This window comes from Gadus morhua, chromosome 4 (assembly GCF_902167405.1).
Source record: "Gadus morhua chromosome 4, gadMor3.0, whole genome shotgun sequence".
Lineage (NCBI taxonomy): Eukaryota > Metazoa > Chordata > Actinopteri > Gadiformes > Gadidae > Gadus > Gadus morhua.
In genome coordinates, this window is record NC_044051.1 from 207,501 (window position 1) to 231,500 (window position 24,000).

Here is a 24,000-nt window from a genome sequence, read left to right on the forward strand (position 1 = left end):
GTGCAGGAGAGGGAATTGTTTGCGTGGTGGCCTTGTGAGGTTGTTCCATGTAGATCTCCACCCATCACAGTGGTCTGACTGGTTGATCTGGTGGCTGTTGTTGTTGTTAATTGTCAATGGTTAATAATTGTTAACAACAACCCTCATTGAATGTCAGAAGGGAAAGCAGAAGAAAGGAAAATAAATAAAAGAAGCTAAGCTGTCATTTGTCCAAGCTCGGAAGAAATTGCATGCAATAAAATGTGTGTTCTTGCAGCAGATGTACGCTGTAATTATTATAATAGAACCAGCTTGTGTGAGAGGCTTGGCTCAATTGTGACAAAAACTCAGCAGCTCACAGCTTGAATTGCTCACAGGTTTAAATAACATTTCCTCCGTCTTTGATTGCAATAGCAGCAGGAGAGCAGCTAACAGCGTCCCGTCACCACAAGGCCTGACGCCATGAGCATTGAAGACTGACTCCAGCTGGACGCCAGGAGCAGAATGGCATTGTGGTGTATTGTCTCTCTCCTGAGCAGGGACAGGCCAGCACTCCGTTAATGCCCCCAAATACTCCCGGGGAGTGAACAACATTTGCTTTCTAAGTACTTTGCGGAATTACATCAGCATGATCCTGTTTTACACGAGCAAAACCTCTTCTGTCTGATAGAAGATCCTGTTTTACACGAGTATAACCTCTTCTGTCTGATGGACAGAGCAGCCATGGGAGGTGGAGGGCCAATCAGTGCACTGCAGAGCACGGTGGTGTTGTGAGGGAGAAAGGAGCAACACCTGTGATAGACAGGGTCCGGGGTAGGATGACTGCAGCTCTGCAGAAGGGGGAATACCGGCCTGTACACGGACATATGAACACAGGAGAGGGGATGGAAAGGAAAAGGGAAAAAAAGGGAGTTCCGATTAGAAAGGAAATGGAAAGGAGAGGCTCAGCTGTAAATGTGTGTAACGTTGAGTCACTGTTAGTGGAAGGCCAGAGACAAGCTGCAACACAACGCTGTGTGTCTGTGGCTTTCTATGAACGATGGTCAGCAGAGGTTAAAGTGGAAGTCAATGTCTGGTCAGAGCTCCTAACCCTCAGTGGGTAGTTAGTCGGAGAGCTGGGTTAGGTATGTGAAGTACACTGTATTAGGAGTATCCTTAGGAGTATCCTCAGAACCATCGCTGTGTCCCACAGACTGAGGGCCACAGAACGCTCATGCACTCAGCCCAGCTCAGCCTGCCGCTGAAGTATTACAAACAAAGGAGCAGCGCAATTCATTCAGAAATAGAGTTTGGTGCATTTAGAGGTTTTTGTGGATTAGTAAAATGTTAATGTAAATGGCTTGGAACAGAATCTATCCGAATCAATTCTGTTCACGAACACATTACTATTTCCATTGACTACAACTACTACTCAACTGCTACTCCACTACTACTCAACTCTTTAAATACTTTAAATCTACCACCTCATGAGGGAAAACTGACATCATGGCTGGGTTGTTAATAAACCACCTAAGGTGCTGACCGAGCATCCGTCTCCCACTGCTTGGTGCTGACAGACAGAAGCAGTCGCTCCCAGTGACTCTGTGATGGGTGTGACAACAGACAGAAGCAGTCGCTCCCAGTGACTCTGTGATGGGTGTGACGACAGACAGAAGCAGTCGCTCCCAGTGACTCTGTGATGGGTGTGACGCCAGACAGAAGCAGTCGCTCCCAGTGACTCTGTGATGGGTGTGACGACAGACAGAAGCAGTCGCTCACCGAGACTCTGGACAGAGGGGTTTTGGATGGAGTGGTCGGGCCATAGGTTGCAGCAGGCATACCTGTGAAAAGTACACTCTATGGGTCACAAAATAACCCTTATCTTTTGATCAGGAATGAGGATAAACGACTGAATAAAACAAGAGGTGCTTCTCTGTGCTCACTGTTCTGGGCGGGGGCGGAGGTCGGAGTTCCAGGACCCTGGGCCGTGGTTGACGGCCCCCCAGCGGCCAAGGCTAGGCTGGGGGGGGGGTACCGGCGCACCGGCCGACTGGCCGGAGGTTGGCGAGGTCACGGAGGTCGTGGAGGTCGTGGAGGTAGAGAAGGGGCCCCCGGGTGGGGCCCCCGCCGCGGGGTCTCCGGCCGGGAGCTCCCCCTGGGCTGCCGGGGCGGCCCCGCCCAGGTCGCTGAACAGGGAGCGGAGCTTCTTGTCCAGCGTGTGGATGTCGTCCACCTTGCCCTGGGGGTCCACGGCCGCCTCACACCTGAGGCAGAGGGGGGGGGGCAGCCCTCAGCGTCACTCATGACCCTATTAGGGTGCATCGTCAGCTAAGAGACCAGGATGGTCAACCCATTCCTAGGAATGGGTTGACCATCTTTAACTCCCTGAACAATCCATTGGACCTTCTGCTGTAATGAAGAACATTCTACCTTCATCAGCTCTCACAGATGGACACAATTAGTTTGGGAGATAACATGACTTGGTGACAGAGAAGCAGTTAATGCGCAGACATGAACACAGACCTGGCGTCACACGGCTCCCCGTGGGTGTGGGCGTGCCCAGGCACAGCGGCGGTCGGGGGCTGGACGCCCGGGGGCTGGACGCCCGGGGGCTGGACGCCCGGTGCGGCGCCAGAGGTCAGAGAGGAGGAGAAAGGGGAGCCGGCGGGGGAGGTGGAGGAGTGCGAGGACTGGGCGGAGGTGGAGGGAACGAGCGGGGGCCCAGGGGCGGCTGTGGTGGTCCCCAGCGAGGGGCACAGAGAGGCAGGGGGGCTGGAGCAGGGCGGAGAGCGGCAGGAGAGAGGCTCCACGCCGCCACTACCGCTCCCCAGAGCAGGGGAAGAGGAGGAGGGCGTAGGAGGAGGGGGGGAGGAGGGGGAGGGGAGGGGGGCGGAGGGGAGCGAGGGCGGTGTGCTGCTAGAGGAACTGGCTGGGGGAGAGGACGAGGGGACAGGAGCGGCACAGAACGCAGCAGAACCCTCGGGGTTGGTCTCCGAGGCGGCCCCCCGGGCCTGGGCCAAAGCCTGGGGCTGGATTAGTGCTTGGGCCGGGAGCTGCTGCAGAGCCTGGGGTGTGGTCTGAGCTGACTGTGGTGTGGCTCCCTGTGCCGGCGTGACGAGGGATGGACCGGAGACGGGGAGGGGAGAGGGAGATGAGGAGGCGCTGGGTGTGGGGCAGACTGGGGGCGCAGAGGAAGAGGAGGAGGGGGGCTGGGGCAGAGGGGTATTTGACGGATGCTGCCCTGCTTGGGGCCCCGGCGCAGGGCGGGGCCCCGGCGCAGGGCGGGGCCTGTCCTGGGAACCCGCTGTGGATCCACTGGGTCCTGCTGCCTGAGGCGCGGGGACAGAGGCAGGCTGTAAGGAGGGCTTGGTGGAGGGCAGTGAGGCCGGTGCGGTGCTGGGGCCCGGATCGTACTGGTTCTGCCTCAGCTCTGAGAAGGCTTTTTGTAGGGTGATGGCCCCAGCGGACTGGGACAAACCGGAGCCCTGGGCTGGAGATGGAGACGGGGCCGTAGAAGCTGGAACAAACCACAACAACACGAGATCAGTCGACCTTCACGTAGACAGCATCAACCAGTCCAGCCAGAGCTGACACACACCATCGCGTTCACATACCTTTGCAGATATATGGGTTGGGTGTGCCTTCAGGCATTAGTAATGTATGTGCTTTGGATCTTCAGATAAGACCGACGTTTACTGCTTATTTAGTAGATTAGAGAACCTTTCAAAATGCCTTTGGGAGGTTCATGTTCATGGTTCACCAGGTTGTTTCTCATCATTTTACTGAAGAGGCGCTGTCTAAAGTCTGAAGGACGCTGTTGGGGCAATGTTGTAGGTATTGAGCACACACACTCACGCACATGCAAACATACACAGGGCTTACCTGTCTCTGAGGAGGATGTAGGCGTGGAGGGGGGCGGGGAGCTGGGTGGTAGTTCCTTCAGCCTGGACTCAGGTACAGGACTGATAATGAACTTGCGACCCGCTGAATGGACCACCTGGGACGTTGCACTAGCTGGCGTGTCTGGGGGAGGGAGGGAGGGAGGGAGAGAGGGAGGGAGAGAGGGAGGGAGGTAGGGAGGGAGAGAGGGAGGGAGAGAGGGAGGGAGGGAGAGAGGGAGGGAGGGAGGGAGAGAGGGAGGGAGGGAGGGAGGGAGGGAGGGAGAGGGGAAGGAGAGAGGGAGGGAGAGAGGGAGGGAGGGAGGGAGGGAGGGAGGGAGGGAGGGAGAGGGGAAGGAGAGAGAGAGGGGAGGGAGGGAGGGAGGGAGGGAAAGAGGGAGGGAGGGAGGGAGAGGGGAAGGAGAGAGAGAGGGGAGGGAGGGAGGGAGGGAGAGAAGGACATTGCATACATTTACCTCCAGAAGACGCTTTCATCCTAAACTAATTACAAAAGCAGTCAATGCATACAATTGGAACGAGGGGCATATCTCCAGATCAATCAATGCATACGATTGGAACGAGGGACATATCTCCAGATCAATCAATGCATACGATTGGAACGAGGGACATATCTCCAGATCAATCAATGCATACGATTGGAACGAGGGACATATCTCCAGATCAATCAATGCATACGATTGGAACGAGGGACATATCTCCAGATCAATCAATGCATACGATTGGAACGAGGGACATATCTCCAGATCAATCAATGCATACGATTGGAACGAGGGACATATCTCCAGATCAATCAATGCATACGATTGGAACGAGGGACATATCTCCAGATCAATCAATGCATACGATTGGAACGAGGGGCATATCTCCAGATCAATCAATGCATACGATTGGAACGAGGGACATATCTCCAGATCAATCAATGCATACGATTGGAACGAGGGACATATCTCCAGATCAATCAATGCATACGATTGGAACGAGGGACATATCTCCAGATCAATCAATGCATACAATTGGAACGAGGGACATATCTCCAGATACCTCGAGTTTGTAAAGCATAACTGCAGTGCAGAAAGGAACAAAGACAGTGAGAGAGAAAGAGAAAACCTAATGAATTGAATTCTGTGTTCGAGTCCCTCTGGGCCCGGTCCCTGACAACATAAGGGCCTATCTGGCCCCTCCCCTTTCACACACGCTCGCTTCGACACACTTTTGGTTGACTTGTGAACTCCAGCCTGAGAACAAACACCGCCTCACTGGAGAACTTCCTTCTGGCTCGCTCTCTCCAAATCAGGATCAACTATTGTTTTATCTCTGCACACTCTGGATCACCGGAGACTTACATACCATGCACAATCTGGCAGAGAGGGACTTTAGGAGTCATCGGTCTGCATCAAGACCCTGCTGGCACTAAAATGTACCTAATAGGTATAGTGCAATAAAACAGAAGGAGACGAGACAGTGAGGAATGCATAGAGCTGTACTGTAATAGGAAGGGGCTGGACTCTGTTGACCTACCTGGCATGGGGACGGACATCTGCTGCACTGGGTCTCCTGGCGCCTGGGGAACACAGAACGTCAACACGGGGATACAACAGGGGGGGGGGGGACAGAGGTTAGAGGGATGGACTTTGGGAACAATCATTAATTATTAATGACTGAGAGGAAACGCATCATTTAACAATTATAATAATGACGTCTTACATAAAAAGTGTATAAATAGTGAGTGAAAGAAAAATATTGACCTGGTGACTGTTTTCTCGTTCTAGACCTTTCTCGTCTGCATTCTCTATCACCTCTCTGACCTGCTCAATGAACGACTCCCTCTCGCTCTCCAGGATGAACTCACTCAGGACCTGCACACGCACACACACACACACACACACACACACGCGAGTCAGTTACAGAGTATATGTGGAAGGTATATATGTGTGTAAGGCTATTAGCATATTCATACAAAGGCAGTAAATTGGGTACAGGTAGTAGCACCTAACAGGTAGTGTCCATACCATGATCTTCGCTATCTCCTCTGGGTTGTCCCCATCAAGGTCAAACTTGAAGGTCACCATCTTTCTGTTGTGTGTCTCCAGCTGGCACTCTGCCACCCTGTCTCCCAGGTTAGAGATCTGCACGCACGCGACCACACAAGCAGTTTAGACGCGCACACGTGTATGCAGGATAAAACAATAACACTATCTGTTCAGAATCATGGACGGGGTAACCTAAACATTATTATGAATCCATTCGCTTCGGTAGCTGATGGAGGGTGGATGAAAGTGTGCACTGCGCCTTGTTTTCTACCCTTTACAAAGTCTAACCTCCGCTAGCTATCCTCTCCATCACCACATCTCCTTCATTCAGATGCCTTACTCCACCACCGACCACGTTGACTGGGGGTGGAGTAGCCCTGGCCTTACTCCACCACCGACCACGTTGACTGGGGGTGGAGTAGCCCTGGCCTTACTCCACCACCGACCACGTTGACTGGGGGTGGAGTAGCCCTGGCCTTACTCCACCACCGACCACGTTGACTGGGGCCGGAGTAGCCCTGGCCTTACTCCACCACCGACCACGTTGACTGGGGGTGGAGTAGCCCTGGCCTTACTCCACCACCGACCACGTTGACTGGGGGTGGAGTAGCCCTGGCCTTACTCCACCACCGACCACGTTGGCTGGGGGTGGAGTAGCCCTGGCCTGACGTGGAGCCGTGGGAGGACTGAGCTGCAGTGGCGGCGGCGGTGGCGGTCCGTCCTTCTGGACGTCTGAGAAGGCTCAGGGTCAGGGTCAGGGTCAGGCTCAGGCTCAGGGTCAGGCTCAGGGTCAGGCTCAGGGTCAGGCTCAGGCTCAGGCTCAGGGTCAGGGTCAGGGTCAGGGTCAGGGTCAGGGTCAGGCTCAGGCTCAGGCTCAGGCTCAGGCTCAGGCTCAGGGTCAGGCTCAGGCTCAGGCTCAGGGTCAGGCTCAGGCTCAGGCTCAGGGTCAGGCTCAGGCTCAGGCTCAGGCTCAGGGTCAGGGTCAGGCTCAGGCTCAGGCTCAGGGTTAGGGTCAGGGTCAGGCTCAGGCTCAGGGTTAGGGTCAGGCTCACGGTTAGGGTCAGGCTCAGGCTCAGGGTTAGGGTCAGGCTCACGGTCAGGGTCAGGCTCAGGGTCAGGGTCAGGCTCAGGCTCAGGGTCAGGCTCAGGCTCAGGGTTAGGGTCAGGCTCAGGGTTAGGGTCAGGCTCAGGCTAGGGTCAGGGTCACGGTCAGGCTCACGGTCAGGCTCAGGCTCAGGGTTAGGCTCAGGCTCAGGGTCAGGCTCAGGCTCAGGGTTAGGGTCAGGCTCACGGTTAGGGTCAGGCTCAGGCTCAGTGTCACGGTCAGGCTCAGGCTCAGGGTTAGGGTCAGGCTCACGGTTAGGGTCAGGCTCAGGGTCAGGGTCAGGCTCAGGGTCAGGGTTAGAGTTAGGGTTCGGGCTCTCACGTTGAGGACGTTGAGCTTGGCCTTGCCCGTCTTCTCGTGGCGCGAGCGGCTCCGCACCGAGCGCCGCTGATGGCGCTTCAGCGAGCGGCCCTCGTCACGCCCGCCGCCGCCGCCGCCGCCCTCGTTCCCATCGCTCAGACCGGACGCCTCCGAGTAGCCACTGAAGGGAGGAAACGAGAGAGAGGGGGGAGAGGGGGAGGAGGACAAGTTCAGGAAGAGACAGACAGAGAGAAAGAGCAAGAGGAGGAAGAGAAAGAGGGCGAGAGAGGGAGGTTGGAGAGAGAGGAGGGGGGAGGGAGAGGGAGAGAGAGGGAGGTTGGAGTGAGAGGGAGAGAGAGGAGGGGGGAGGGAGAGGGAGAGAGAGGGAGGTTGGAGTGAGAGGGAGAGAGAGGAGGGGGGAGGGAGAGGGAGAGAGAGGGAGGGTGGAGTGAGAGGGAGAGAGAGGAGGGGGGAGGGAGAGGGAGAGAGAGGGAGGTTGGAGTGAGAGGGAGAGAGAGGAGGGGGGAGGGAGAGGGAGAGAGAGGGAGGTTGGAGTGAGGGAGAGAGATGAGGGGGGAGGGAGAGGGAGAGAGAGGGAGGTTGGAGTGAGAGGGAGAGAGAGGAGGGGGGAGGGAGAGGGAGAGAGAGGGAGGTTGGAGTGAGAGGGAGAGAGAGGAGGGGGGAGGGAGAGGGAGAGAGAGGGAGGTTGGAGTGAGAGGGAGAGAGAGGAGGGGGGAGGGAGAGGGAGAGAGAGGGAGGTTGGAGTGAGAGGGAGAGAGAGGAGGGGGGAGGGAGAGGGAGAGAGAGGGAGGTTGGAGTGAGGGAGAGAGATGAGGGGGGAGGGAGAGGGAGAGAGAGGGAGGTTGGAGTGAGAGGGAGAGAGAGGAGGGGGGAGGGAGAGGGAGAGAGAGGGAGGTTGGAGTGAGAGGGAGAGAGAGGAGGGGGGAGGGAGAGGGAGAGAGAGGAGGGGGGAGGGAGAGGGAGAGAGAGGAGGGGGGAGGGAGAGGGAGAGAGAGGGAGGTTGGCTGGAGGAGACCAACTGAAAGCATTAAATCATGACAGAGTTCAGAGAGGTCTGACAGACGGAGCTCGATAAGGTCACCTCTCCACAGATGACTGCTGCACTTGAGTTGGTTGAAGTTGAAATTGGGACTTCTCAGGATTCTGAGAGGCAGGCTGAAACACACACACACACACACACACACACACACCCACACACACACACACACACACACACACACACGTACACCATGTCATCATGATCAAAGTAAACGTAACCACACCATTGTCTGTAAGGATAACACATGCCTAGCCACTCCCATGTCTGAAGCCATAACAGCACCTTGTTAACCAACTCTTATCCACCATTCAGTTTATATTAAGACCACCACTTGATAATATGCAGCAGTCCACTCCCTCAGGTCCCGACCCTACAGAGCCCGCTTAGCACTATGCTCCTAGCGCTATGCTAAGAGAGGCAGCAGTGCTGGGGGGCTGTCCTTCACCTGTACCTGGGGAGGGGCCTCCGTGAGAGGGGCCTCCGCGGGAGGGTCAGGGGGGGCGGGGACAACGCTGATGACGGGCACCACACTGGCCAATGGCTGAGGCCCTTTGGGGGCGGACAGAGGAGGAGGAGGAGGAGGGGGAGCTAGAGCCGGCCCCCCGACAATAGGAAGTGGAAGAGTGCTGGGAGGGGAGGCGACCCCCCCTGTGGGCATGGCAACAGGAAGGGTGGGCAACGGAGCAGGAAGAGGCGCCATGGCAACGGCAGAAGAGTAGGATGAAGTGGCGTTAGGCTGAGGATAGGGTAAAGGGGGGTAGAGGGAAACAATACAGGGAACGGAAGAAAGGAAACAGAAGAGGAAGCAGGGAGGAGACATTTTATTATAGGTTATAAAGAACAGGAAAGGAAAGGAGGGAGTGAGCGGAGTGGAAAGGTTAGAGAAAAGGACAAAAAGCTGGAGGACACGTAGCTGACTTTATTTGTTGGGACAGCAAAAGTAGGAAAAAGGGGAATCTTTTAAAAAGCAAAATCAGAGTTTCCAATGCATTGGCCTTCAAGACGCTATCGTTCCCTCGCTCCAATAGGAGCGACCTATGCTTACTGACTGCAGGAGACATCTTCACACACCAGGCAAACAGCTAGTCAATACGTTTCAGTCTACTGTTCACCTACAGTCTAAACTCTAGATATCATCTAGTTTAGACATTAGATGATATCTACAGTATAGACTGCAGATATCATCTAGTTTAGACTGTAGATATCATCTAGTTTAGACTGCAGATATCATCTAGTTTAGACTGTAGATGACATCTATAGTCTACAGTGTAGACTATAGATGTCATCTACAGTCTAAACTAGAGGATATCTACAGTCTAGACTGTAGATATCATCTAGTTTAGACTGTAGAGATCATCTAGTTTAGACTGCAGATATCATCTAGTTTAGACTGTAGATATCATCTAGCTTAGACTGTAGATATCATCTAGTTTAGACTGTAGATATCATCTAGTTTAGACTGCAGATATCATCTAGTTTAGACTGTAGATATCATCTAGTTTAGACTGTAGATATCATCTAGTTTAGACTGCAGATATCATCTAGTTTAGACTGTAGATATAATCTAGTTTAGACTGTAGATATAATCTAGTTTAGACTGTAGATATCATCTAGTTTAGACTGCAGATATTATCTAGTTTAGACTGCAGATATCATCTAGTTTAGACTATAGATGTCATCTACAGTCTAAACTAGAGGATATCTAGAGTCTAAACTAGATGAGTTTTGACTGTAGATGATATCTACAGTCTAGACTGTAGATATCATCTAGTTTAGACTGTAGATATCATCTAGTTTTGACTGTAGATGATATCTACAGTCTAGACTGTAGATGATATCTACAGTCTAGACTGTAGATTTCATCTAGTTTTGACTTTAGATGATATCTACACAAACTACCACAGAGGACAATGCACTTCCTACAGAAACCGTTCTGTAATTAGTATCTATGGGCCTTTATGGATTATTGATATTATAAGACCTTCTTGTTTTACATTTAACACAAGCTATATCATCAATCCTGTTTTCCTTTAGAGGCTATTGCAAGGTCTTTACATGTAGGAGACACCTAATCTATTTGGGACTTTGTACGTCATGCACACCCATACGTGTGCACACACACACACACACACACACACACACACACACACACACACACACACACACACACACACACACACACACACACACACACACACACACACACACACACACACACACACCTTGCACAGAGCTAGCTGGTAGAGAATATAGAGGTGTTCAATGCTAGGAGATTGGCTGAGCTCACAGAACTACACACAAAACCACCAGGATTTAACACACCACAAAACACAGTCACCACATAGGTATCGCATGAATTCAGACACAAATGATAAGAAGCACACATACAAATACACACAAACAAACGCACGCACACACAAACACAACCAACATGCGTTCACATCACATCACAGAATACATTCCACATAGGCACAATATGAATACACACACGTATGATAATGAAAGCACACGCACACAAAACAAGACCTCATAATAAATGTAGACAGAATGCCGACGGGAATGCCAGCAAAGGACGAAAAGAACACAGAGACTCAAATGAGGAAGAATTGGTTAAAGGATACGGCATGCAGCGCCTAACTAACAGATACTGAAAAAAACACACATGGGACTTTGATTTCTTTATTTTCCTGTTCTCTTCAAGTGAATTATTGTGCATTTATAATTGTGGATGTCTGCAGCCAATAGGGGTTAGCGGTTTATATCTAGTTTGTCCCGTCATTGAATCGGGAAGCCTTGTAAAGCGAGATCAGGACAGACTGCCTTCGGATGCTGTGTGTACAGATTATATATAGGGATGGGCGTGAGGAATCGATTACTCGAGTACTCCTCGTTACAAATGAACTCGGTTGGTGGACATGCAAGCTCGAGTTTGCATATACACACACAAACAAAGTTTTCTGAAGCAAATGTATCAATTTTCTGTCGGCGCCACTAACGCATGACGTGGGCGCAAAGAAAATTAAATGCATCCATTTCCATGGCGCGTTCCGTGCTGTGTGCAGGCACGCCAGAATTCAAAAAGTTAAGAGATGGCGGTTAAAGCAAACCGCAGCGAAGAATTGAAATACTTTAAAGAAATAGGAGATCATAAGGTGAAATGTAAAATATGCCAAGCGAAATCGAGCTACCAGAAAGTACTATGCGGCAACATATGCTCCTGAAACACAACGGTGAGTTCGGGAAAGCAGACCCGCAACAACGGTGAAAGTGAAAGTGTGTCGGCTATTTTCACCGCCGCAAGACGCAGCTGTAATCCCGGGCGTGTAGAGAAGATCACAACGCTGAGTATTTCCATAGTCCATTTGCTGCCGTTTTATTTGCAGCTTTAAGCATTTATTTGCAATGGTTAGGCTACTTGTTTCGTTTTTTTTAAACTGTTACAGGCCTTGGTTCGACGTGATTTAAATTGTGAGACGCATATTTATTTTTGTAAGGAAAATGTGTTTTGAACGTTTGCAAAAATAAATAATGAATACTCTGATAACTCTGACTGTTTTGATGGAGAATAAGCATTACATGTTTGGTTGGTAATATTGCCGTTCATCATCAGGCCTATTCCTGCTGCAGATGCGTTGCATTCTAAAAATAGATTTGATTTAACGAGTACTCGATTGATCCTCGAGGAATTCCTTCGATCACTCGAGTTTGGAATTTACTACTCGTGCCCATCCTATATATATATATATATATATATATATATATATATATATATATATATATTATACGCCTGATGTTGTGTTGTGATGGTTGTTGTGGTGGTTTGATCAGTGTGTCTGTTACCTGTGCAGGAGAGTGGGAGGTGCTCTGCATTGACGCACTGCTGCTGGGCTGAATTGGTGGAGCAGTCTTAGAGAAGAAGGGGAGGAGAGGAGGGAGTTACAAACAACCCCGATATGAACAGAGAGGAGGAGAGGAGGAGAGAGGAGAGGGAGGAGGAGGAGAGAGGAGAGAAGAAGAGAGGGAGGAGGAGAGGAGGAGAGAGGAGGTGAAGGAGAGAGGAGGAGAGGAGGAGAGAAGAAGAGAGGGAGGAGGAGAGAGGAGGAGAGAGGAGAGAAGAAGAGAGGGAGGAGGAGAGAGGAGGAGAGAGGAGAGGGAGGAGGGGAGAGAGGAGAGGGAGGAGGAGGAGGAGAGAAGAAGAGAGGGAGGGGGAGAGGAGGAGAGAGGAGGTGAAGGAGAGAGGAGGAGAGAGGAGAGAAGAAGAGAGGGAGGAGGAGAGAGGAGAGAAGAAGAGAGGGAGGAGGAGAGGAGAGAGGAGAGGGAGGAGGAGAGAGGAGAGAAGAAGAGAGGGAGGAGGAGAGAGGTTGAGGGAGGAGGGGAGAGGAGGAGAGAGGAGAGGGAGGAGGAGAGAGGGGGGGGAGGAGGAGAGGAGAGAGTTACAAACAATCCCGAGATGAACAGAGAGGAAGAGAGAGGAGGAGAGAGGAGAGGAGTAGGAGAGAGGAGGAGAGAGGGGAGAAGGAGAGAGGAGAGGGAGGAGAGAGGAGAGGGAGGAGGAGAGAGGAGAGAGGAGGAGAGAGGAGAGGGAGGAGGAGAGAGGAGGGAGTTACAAACAACCCCAATATCTACGTAGAGGGCAGGTGAGAGAGAGAGAGAGTTGAAACAGAGGGGAGCAGAGCTTGGGGTAAGAGGGCAGGAGAGAGAGAGTTGGAACAGAGGGGAGCAGAGCTTGGGGTAGGAGGGCAGTAGAGAGAGAGAGTTGGAACAGAGGGGAGCAGAGCTTGGGGTAAGAGGGCAGGAGAGAGAGAGAGAGTTGGAACAGAGGGGAGCAGAGCTTGGGGTAGGAGGGCAGTAGAGAGAGAGAGAGTTGGAACAGAGGGGAGCAGAGCTTGGGGTAAGAGGGCAGTAGAGAGAGAGAGAGTTGGAACAGAGGGGAGCAGAGCTTGGGGTAAGAGGGCAGGAGAGAGAGAGAGAGTTGGAACAGAGGGGAGCAGAGCTTGGGGTAGGAGGGCAGGAGAGAGAGAGAGAGTTGGAACAGAGGGGAGCAGAGCTTGGGGTAGGAGGGCAGTAGAGAGAGAGAGAGTTGGAACAGAGGGGAGCAGAGCTTGGGGTAAGAGGGCAGGAGAGAGAGAGAGAGTTGGAACAGAGGGGAGCAGAGCTTGGGGTAGGAGGGCAGTAGAGAGAGAGAGTTGGAACAGAGGGGAGCAGAGCTTGGGGTAGGAGGGCAGTAGAGAGAGAGAGTTGGAACAGAGGGGAGCAGAGCTTGGGGTAGGAGGGCAGTAGAGAGAGAGAGTTGGAACAGAGGGGAGCAGAGCTTGGGGTAGGAGGGCAGTAGAGAGAGAGAGTTGGAACAGAGGGGAGCAGAGCTTGGGGTAGGAGGGCAGTAGAGAGAGAGAGTTGGAACAGAGGGGAGCAGAGCTTGGGGTAAGAGGGCAGGAGAGAGAGAGAGAGTTGGAACAGAGGGGAGCAGAGCTTGGGGTAAGAGGGCAGTAGAGAGAGAGAGAGTTGGAACAGAGGGGAGCAGAGCTTGGGGTAGGAGGGCAGGAGAGAGAGAGAGAGTTGGAACAGAGGGGAGCAGAGCTTGGGGTAGGAGGGCAGTAGAGAGAGAGAGAGTTGGAACAGAGGGGAGCAGAGCTTGGGGTAAGAGGGCAGTAGAGAGAGAGAGAGTTGGAACAGAGGGGAGCAGAGCTTGGGGTAGGAGGGCAGTAGAGAGAGAGAGTTGGAACAGAGGGGAGCAGAGCTTGGGGTAGGAGGGCAGTAGAGAGAGAGAGTTGGAACAGAGGGGAGCAGAGCTTGGGGTAGGAGGGCAGTAGAGAGAGAGAGTTGGAACAGAGGGGAGCAGAGCTTGGGGTAAGAGGGCAGTAGAGAGAGAGAGTTGGAACAGAGGGGAGCAGAGCTTGGGGTAGGAGGGCAGTAGAGAGAGAGAGTTGGAACAGAGGGGAGCAGAGCTTGGGGTAGGAGGGCAGTAGAGAGAGAGAGTTGGAACAGAGGGGAGCAGAGCTTGGGGTAGGAGGGCAGTAGAGAGAGAGAGAGTTGGAACAGAGGGGAGCAGAGCTTGGGGTAGGAGGGCAGGAGAGAGAGAGAGAGTTGGAACAGAGGGGAGCAGAGCTTGGGGTAGGAGGGCAGGAGAGAGAGAGAGAGTTGGAACAGAGGGGAGCAGAGCTTGGGGTAGGAGGGCAGTAGAGAGAGAGAGAGTTGGAACAGAGGGGAGCAGAGCTTGGGGTAAGAGGGCAGTAGAGAGAGAGAGAGAGTTGGAACAGAGGGGAGCAGAGCTTGGGGTAGGAGGGCAGTAGAGAGAGAGAGAGTTGGAACAGAGGGGAGCAGAGCTTGGGGTAAGAGGGCAGTAGAGAGAGAGAGAGTTGGAACAGAGGGGAGCAGAGCTTGGGGTAGGAGGGCAGTAGAGAGAGAGAGTTGGAACAGAGGGGAGCAGAGCTTGGGGTAGGAGGGCAGTAGAGAGAGAGAGTTGGAACAGAGGGGAGCAGAGCTTGGGGTAGGAGGGCAGTAGAGAGAGAGAGAGAGTTGGAACAGAGGGGAGCAGAGCTTGGGGTAGGAGGGCAGGAGAGAGAGAGAGAGAGTTGGAACAGAGGGGAGCAGAGCTTGGGGTAGGAGGGCAGTAGAGAGAGAGAGAGTTGGAACAGAGGGGAGCAGAGCTTGGGGTAGGAGGGCAGTAGAGAGAGAGAGTTGGAACAGAGGGGAGCAGAGCTTGGGGTAAGAGGGCAGTAGAGAGAGAGAGAGTTGGAACAGAGGGGAGCAGAGCTTGGGGTAGGAGGGCAGTAGAGAGAGAGAGTTGGAACAGAGGGGAGCAGAGCTTGGGGTAGGAGGGCAGTAGAGAGAGAGAGAGTTGGAACAGAGGGGAGCAGAGCTTGGGGTAGGAGGGCAGTAGAGAGAGAGAGTTGGGAGAGCTGAGGTGAGGCTGATTGACTCCTCTACCCTTATCGGGCTTCATTAATACATATGTACAAGGCGGTAGGCTATGACAAACACAACAGTGGAGCCTGAGGTGAGGCTGATTGACTCCTCTACCCTTATCGGGCTTCATTAATACATATGTACAAGGCGGTAGGCTATGACAAACACAACAGTGGAGCCTGAGGTGAGGCTGATTGACACCTCTACTGTTATCAGGCTTCATTAATACATATAGGCGGTAGGCTATGACAAACACAACAGTGGATCCTGAGGTGAGGCTGATTGACTCCTCTACCCTTATCGGGCTTCATTAATACATATAGGCGGTAGGCTATGACAAACACAACAGTGGAGCCTGAGGTGAGGCTGATTGACTCTTCTACCCTTATCGGGCTTCATTAATACATATGTACAAGGCGGTAGGCTATGACAAACACAACAGTGGAGCCTGAGGTGAGGCTGATTGACTCCTCTACTGTTATCAGGCTTCATTAATACATATAGGCGGTAGGCTATGACAAACACAACAGTGGAGCCTGAGGTGAGGCTGATTGACTCCTCTACCCTTATCGGGCTTCATTAATACATATAGGCGGTAGGCTATGACAAACACAACAGTGGAGCCTGAGGTGAGGCTGATTGACTCCTCTACCCTTATCGGGCTTCATTAATACATATGTACAAGGCGGTAGGCTATGACAAACACAACAGTGGAGCCTGAGGTGAGGCTGATTGACACCTCTACTGTTATCAGGCTTCATTAATACATATAGGCGGTAGGCTATGACAAACACAACAGTGGAGCCTGAGGTGAGGCTGATTGACTCCTCTACCCTTATCGGGCTTCATTAATACATATAGGCGGTAGGCTATGACAAACACAACAGTGGAGCCTGAGGTGAGGCTGATTGACACCTCTACTGTTATCAGGCTTCATTAATACATATAGGCGGTAGGCTATGACAAACACAACAGTGGAGCCTGAGGTGAGGCTGATTGACTCCTCTACCCTTATCAGGCTTCATTAATACATATAGGCGGTAGGCTATGACAAACACAACAGTGGAGCCTGAGGTGAGGCTGATTGACACCTCTACCGTTATCAGGCTTCATTAATACATATAGGCGGTAGGCTATGACAAACACAACAGTGGAGCCTGAGGTGAGGCTGATTGACTCCTCTACCCTTATCGGGCTTCATTAATACATATAGGCGGTAGGCTATGACAAACACAACAGTGGAGCCTGAGGTGAGGCTGATTGACTCCTCTACCCTTATCGGGCTTCATTAATACATATGTACAAGGCGGCGCTGACCTGTTGCAGGGTCCCAGGGGGTGCGGGCTGGGGGGGGGCTGCGGCCGGGGGCTGTCCAGGGGAGGGCTGGGGGGTGGGGGTCGGTGCCTGCTAAAGAGATGGAGCGAGAAAAAACAGCCAATCAGAACATATCTGGGGCGTTCAGAAAAGAGACTAGATGAAGATTTGTGCGAAATAAGTACAGTTTCAGTGTACATTCTTTGCCTCCACTTTTCACACACAAAACACAAACATGGCGATTAGGAACCAGCTGCTGCCGGGACATGCATGCGTTATATCAGAGCCAGCAGTGCGAGCACAACGAGGTTAGTCCATCATGCAGCTAAGATCCCCCCTGGGATGCTCAAAGTGCGGTTATGATCGAGGGCAAACCAAGCAGGAGCTGCCTGCGGTGGTACGAGGGGGCGATCAGGACAGAGGAACTACAAATAAACCTTCAGCAAGTAGTCCTGATTATTATCCTATGGTCTCCGAGCTGTGCCGCGTCACCCTCAACGTTTGATCCAAACCTCAAAGGTTTGGATCCTCTGCATGCCCTCCAGCATCATGTTCTGCAGTGTATGGGGACACAGGCCAATGATGATTGGCTACCAGAGCTTACAGTGCTAATCAGCTTAAGGTTAAGGGAAGGCAACATGGAGGATCCCTTAGAAGGCTGTGTGTGAGAATACACTTGGGTTCAAGCTCAGCCTTCTTAAAACACTATAGTAGCGGAAGGAGATTGCTACAGTATATCTGCACCTGGCTGAGCCCTGCCTGCACTCAGAGTCAAAGCCAACAGAATGAGGGAAAAGAAGTAATGAAGGTGAAGTCAAAAACACATTGTAGACAACAAGGTCTGGCAACTCAATCTAAAGTCATGAACAGAGAGCTTTGGTTAAGAGGAACAGCTGTGGTACTACACAAGAGTAGTACAACAAATGACACTGATCTCAGCTTTCTGAGGGTTTAATAAGCGTCTGCCTCTGAACCTTGGGTTCAAAACGCATGATGTCAACGTACATTGGCTGGCATAGAACGGCTGATAGCCATGGTATTAAGCAACAAAACAGACATTTTCTGCATTAGGACAATGCTAGTCCAACCCCCTTCGTTTTTGTTGTATGTTTCTGTGCGTTTGTCCGTACAAAATCCACAAAGTCAGTTAACGTTATGATATTCATTATGTTTAACACTTCTGACTAAATGAAATCAATATAAGTAGATGAATAGTGTAGATAAAAAAACATATGTAATACATCAATATTACCTTCTAGATTGAGAACTGAATGGCTGAATTGACTTTGGATTTGCACTAGCACCAATGCATGTGTATGTGGTACATACCTGCACAAACACACATTTGTCATATACTGTCGTATATGAACATACACACAAAATTCTACTTACTGGTAAGTAAACAAAATACAAAAAAATAAAAAGACAGACTGAAGAGGGTGTAGACCTTTAGCTTCAAAAGCTTTTACACAAGAGTGTGTCACCAAATGGACCTCCAGAACAGCGCTTCTCCCATCACAGGACGCTGGTTAAAGCATCCATTTGGTTTAACTTGAATTTGAGTTCTTCATTGCTATTGGATTCAGCTGCCAGACATTAAAGTAGGTCAGTTATCCCCCAGACAAATTTGGGAAGCAGATGAGACACACGCTGGAGTATAAACATTTTGAAGAAGTTAAAATAAAATTTTAAAACAGAACATTGACTGGATAAAAATAAAGACAAAATAAAGGCGAGCTGGGACTACAATGGAGGAGTACAACAATAGCATGGGGAACCCCCCGAGCACAAGTCCCAATTACCATTCTCTGTTACGTCAGAAGATGGAGCTCATCTACAATAACAATCATTTATAAAGTACTCAGAACATTTAACGTTTTTTCCAAGGATTGGATAAATGTAAGCACTAAATCAAAACACGCTCCAGCCTAAACAGTAACTGAATGAAGTGTAGCACTTGGCTCGGGTGTATTCTAGGGTACAGGACTTATACCAGAGGGGGGTTATTCTAGGGTACAGGGCTTATACCAGAGGGGGTTATTCTAGGGTACAGGGCTTATACCAGAGGGGGTTATTCTAGGCTACAGGACTTATACCATAGGGGGGGTATTCTAGGGGTACAGGGCTTATACCAGAGGGGTTTATTCTAGGGGTACAGGGCTTATACCAGAGGGGGTTATTCTAGGGGTACAGGACTTATACCAGAGGGGGGGTATTCTAGGGGTACAGGATTTATACCAGAGGGGGGTTATTCTAGGAGTATAGGGCTTATACCAGAGGGGGTTATTCTAGGGTACAGGGCTTATACCAAAGGGGGGTTATTCTAGGGTACAGGGCTTATACCAGAGGGGGTTATTCTAGGGTACAGGGTTTATACCAGAGGGGGGTTATTCTAGGGGTACAGGGTTTATACCAGAGGGGGGGTATTCTAGGGGTACAGGACTTATACCAGAGGGGGGTTATTCTAGGAGTATAGGGCTTATACCAGAGGGGGTTATTCTAGGGTACAGGGCTTATACCAAAGGGGGTTATTCTAGGGTACAGGGCTTATACCAGAGGGGGGGTATTCTAGGGTACAGGACTTATACCAGAGGGGGTTATTCTAGGGTACAGGGTTTATACCAGAGGGGGTTATTCTAGGGTACAGGGCTTATACCAGAGGGGGTTATTCTAGGGTACAGGGTTTATACCAGAGGGGGTTATTCTAGGGTACAGGGCTTATACCAGAGGGGGGGTATTCTAGGGTACAGGGCTTATACCAGAGGGGGTTATTCTAGGGGTACAGGGCTTATACCAGAGGGGGGTATTCTAGGGTACAGGGCTTATACCAGAGGGGGTTATTCTAGGGTACAGGGCTTATACCAGAGGGGGGGTATTCTAGGGTACAGGGCTTTATACCAGAGGGGGTTATTCTAGGGTACAGGGCTTCATACCAGAGGGGGTTATTCTAGGGTACAGGGCTTATACCAGAGGGGGGGTATTCTAGGGTACAGGACTTATACCAGAGGGGGTTATTCTAGGGTACAGGGCTTATACCAGAGGGGGTTATTCTAGGGTACAGGGCTTATACCAGAGGGGGTTATTCTAGGGTACAGGGCTTATACCAGAGGGGGTTATTCTAGGGTACAGGGCTTATACCAGAGGGGGGGTATTCTAGGGTACAGGGCTTATACCAGAGGGGGTTATTCTAGGGTACAGGGCTTTATACCAGAGGGGGTTATTCTAGGGTACAGGGCTTATACCAGAGGGGGTTATTCTAGGGTACAGGGCTTATACCAGAGGGGGGTTATTCTAGGGTACAGGGCTTATACCAGAGGGGGTTATTCTAGGGGTACAGGGCTTATACCAGATGGGGGTTATTCTAGGGGTACAGGGCTTATACCAGAGGGGGGGTATTCTAGGGGTACAGGGTTTATACCAGAGGGGGGTTATTCTAGGGGTACAGGGCTTATACCAGAGGGGGGTATTCTAGGGGTACAGGGCTTTATACCAGAGGGGGGTTATTCTAGGGGTACAGGGTTTATACCAGAGGGGGGGTAGTCTAGGGGTACAGGGCTTATACCAAGGGGGGTTATTCTAGGGTACAGGGTTTATACCAGAGGGGGTTATTCTAGGGTACAGGGTTTATACCAGAGGGGGTTATTCTAGGGTACAGGGCTTATACCAGAGGGGGGGTATTCTAGGGTACAGGGCTTATACCAGAGGGGGGGTATTCTAGGGGTACAGGGCTTATACCAGAGGGGGGGGTATTCTAGGGGTACAGGGCTTATACCAGAGGGGGTTATTCTAGGGTACAGGGCTTATACCAGAGGGGGGGTATTCTAGGGGTACAGGGCTTATACCAGAGGGGGTTATTCTAGGGTGCAGGGCTTATACCAGAGGGGGGTTATTCTAGGGTACAGGGCTTATACCAGAGGGGGTTATTCTAGGGTACAGGGCTTATACCAGAGGGGGGGTATTCTAGGGGTACAGGGCTTATACCAGAGGGGGGGTATTCTAGGGGTACAGGGCTTATACCAGAGGGGGTTATTCTAGGGTACAGGGCTTATACCAGAGGGGGGGTATTCTAGGGGTACAGGGCTTATACCAGAGGGGGGTTAGCCGCCTGCAGAGCCAGCATTGACTCATGGTACGTCATGTCGGGCTGGGCCGGTAGCACGCCCCCGTGGCGGACCCAGGCGCTCTGGATGAGGGACCCCAGCGGCGTGGAGGCTGCCCCCCCCGCAGGGCGCTCGGAGGAGGGCGTGAGGAGGAGGAAGCTCTGCTTGGAGGGCGGGTGGCCCTGGAGCTCGGCCGGCCCCCTGCCCTCAGGGTGCCGGCCGTAGGAGGACGGGTGGGGGATGGACTGGGCGGCGGAGGGGCCGTCGGCCGCAGGGGGCAGAGGAGGGGGCGGGGGCGACTGGTACTCCCCCGCGTCCGAGGAGGCCACCGAGTCGCTGGACGGCTCGGGGCTCCTGTCCCGGGCGGCGCCCCCGTGGTGCAGGAGCAGGCTCCCCGGAGGCAGGGGCAGCTCGGGGCTGGTGTACGAGTACAGCTCCTCGGTCACGGGCTGCAGCCGGCTGTAGGAGCCCGAGCTGCCCGACCCGGAGCCCGGGCTCTCCTCCAGCTGGAGGTCCATGGAGCTCCGGCGGGCCCGGTAGAGTCTGGAGGCCAGGAGGGTGGGGTCCCCGGCAGCGGCGGCGGCGGCGGCGAGGTGGTACTCAAACACACTCCCGGGGGGGGGCTGGGCCTCGCTCATGACCGGTGGAGCGGACAGGGGGAAGGAGGAAGAGGAGGGGTGCGGGGGCTGATAGCAGCCCTCTGACGAGGGAGGAGCAAAGGCAGCGGGGGGGGCGTTGCTGGGGGGCTGAGGAAGGGGGCTGTGGGCGCCCATTCTCTGCATCATGTGGGGGTGCAGGAAGGCTGCGGGGGAAGGGGGTACAGGGTCGTAGCCCATACTAGCCGCCGCCGCCGCTTGCATCTGCTGGTGGAAGTTCAACTGGCTGAGCTGGCTGGCGGCCCTCTGGTAGCCGCCGTACGCCATGGCCTCGTACTGGTCCAGGAGGGCTGCCTGGTTGAGGCTCAGCCTCCTCACCACCTCCTCCTGCTCCGCCCGGATGTCCTTGTAGCCCAACATGCTGGGTTCAGAGTGGCCCGGGTGGTGCTCCCCCACCCCCAGCCGCTGGGCCGTGGCCGCGAACCCGGGGTTGACCATGTAGAGCGGGGGGGGCTCGGCGGCCTCCAGCCCGGAGTAGGGGTGCAGCCCGCCGCCGTAGCGGGGGTAGGCGGGCTGGAAGTGCCGGGTGTGGGCCTCCAGGATGGACGTGCTTTTGCGTCGCTGGGTGTTGTAGGCCTTCGGGGGAGCGGAGGGGGGAGGGGAGAAGGAGATGGGGCGCTCGGGGATGGAGGGGAAGAAATAAGTGGGGGGGTCAGGGAGGGAGGGGCCTCCTCCTCCTCCTCCTCCTCCTCCTCCTCCTCCTCCTCCTCCTCCTCCGCTGCAGTAGTGGTGGTGCTGCAGTGACGGCTGCTGTGACGAGATAGGGTTATGGTTTAAAGCAGAGTGAGGAGAGAGAGCAACAGATTTCGGCCATTTAATGGAGAGAACGGCGAGAGAGAACAAGAGACAGAACAGTCAAAAAGAAGAAAAATGCATGTTTCCTCTACAAATAGAGGTATCGATAAGATCAGAGCTGTAGAAAGAAGTCCAATCTGGGAGAGGTGAGGATGGAAAGACAAACAGACATTCAGTACAATAATACAAACAGACAAACCAAAGCAGAGAGACAGACACAGGTAGTCATTTGGTGAGACAACGACAGCTTGCAGGGAGACGAGGATATTAAATACAGAGATGCCCACGACCCAATACCTGGCTTATGAGAACAACAAAAACTGCACTCATCTACACTCTGAAAACGGTGATATTTCTTTGGCAAATTGTTTAAGTATGTATATTATAATTATGCAAGCCCTGGGATATAATTAAAATCTTTTCAACTGGGGAATAATGCACACAGAAGACTCCAGAATGCAGGGCAGCATGCACTGATGTAATAAAAGAACATCAGATAGTCTTTGTTCTTGTGATGCGAGTTGGGGGTATCTCAGGACACAAGAGGGGCTGGTACAGGGTCCGAACTCAACCCCGATTTAGGGTCAGAATGGGGCGAAATTGACTCAAGAGAATGTATTTTGTAGATTTGTGAACACATGTATAATGTACATGAAGTGAATTTAATTCATTAGATATAATGAAACATACGATATAGGATAAGGCTACTAGAACAGGTTTTTGTTGTCCTCATGAGGAAGAGAAGCCACACCCAAAGAGCCAGGCTGAGGATCATGAGTGTGTATTTAATGAGAAGCAGGGATGGTGAAGGTTCAGATCCTCTGAGGAGATCAAAGGGAAAGAAAACGGTGTGTCTGAACTTTAGCCAATAGGAAGCAATAGGATGTAGGGGTGAATCAAGTTCCTACCCTCCGAGTGGACAATATTACTGCGCTGAATATAAACACAGAAAAGGAATAGGCCTCAATCAGAAATGATCATCCACCCAGTAAGCTCAATATTTTATGGGGATGTTTATGGGGTTCAATTCAATTTGTTTGGACTCGATAATGAGATGATAAAACAATCGCAATGAAACTCTCTGTAGACACACAAGAGTGGTGATTTTTTATTAAAATAGAAGTTAGCTATTTATTAAATTTGTTAGCATTTAATAACTACCCTGACAAACCAAAGCTAAATAAAAGCAGGAGTGAGGCATAGAGCTCAATAGTGCTCAATGGTTTACCGCCATAAGAAATAATGAAACCAATCACATTAAACTTAAATGCTTTTCTAGCATTGCATCTCTCTGTGGGAATGATCCTTTAATTATTATTTTATTGCTATGATTCATTGAGATAATTTATTAACTACCGTATGTTGCCAGTTGGCTGGCATCACTAGCTGACATTAAACCCGTCATTGGAATTTAGGCAGGAGCCAACTGGCCTCAGATCAGACGCTGTCAGGAAGAACACATCAGCCAACTCTAAATCAATAGAGTCAGAGTCAGCCGCTCAGGAGGAGAGCGGGGGGACCAGCAGCCGGAGGGCTGCTAGTCCGATCCCCAGGCCCTCCTAGCAGACCATCAGGGTTAGGGTTAGGGTTAACCCTGGCTAACCCTAACCCAGCCGGAGGGCTGCTAGTCCGATCCCCAGGTCCTCCTAGCAGACCATCAGGGTGTCCCTGAGCAAGACCACTAAAGTTAATGAGTGACCACTGGGTAGAGAGGCAGTCCATGAACCATTGATCCATGACGCAACACTAGAACCTCAGCTCACACATCCCTGACAGACCTAGCCCTTCAGACACACGCGTTATACTAGAACCTCAGATCACATCCCTGGCAGTCCTAGCCCTTCAGACACACGCGTTATACTAGAACCTCAGATCAC

General features: G+C 52.0%; 1 protein-coding gene across 1 annotated transcript in view; it reads right to left on the reverse strand.

Moving 5' to 3' along the window:
- LOC115542902 (serine/threonine-protein kinase WNK1-like) overlaps nt 1–24,000 on the reverse strand; it is a 102,752-nt gene that overhangs the window by 19,598 nt on the left and 59,154 nt on the right. Inside the window, 15 exon segments of the mRNA XM_030355394.1 lie at nt 772–831; nt 1,738–1,799; nt 1,902–1,989; nt 1,991–2,222; nt 2,482–3,475; nt 3,841–3,981; nt 5,376–5,418; nt 5,603–5,713; nt 5,867–5,983; nt 7,314–7,473; nt 8,395–8,468; nt 8,762–9,088; nt 12,193–12,258; nt 16,576–16,665; nt 20,660–22,078. Of these exon segments, the coding sequence (XP_030211254.1) occupies nt 772–831; nt 1,738–1,799; nt 1,902–1,989; nt 1,991–2,222; nt 2,482–3,475; nt 3,841–3,981; nt 5,376–5,418; nt 5,603–5,713; nt 5,867–5,983; nt 7,314–7,473; nt 8,395–8,468; nt 8,762–9,088; nt 12,193–12,258; nt 16,576–16,665; nt 20,660–22,078 (3,984 nt within the window).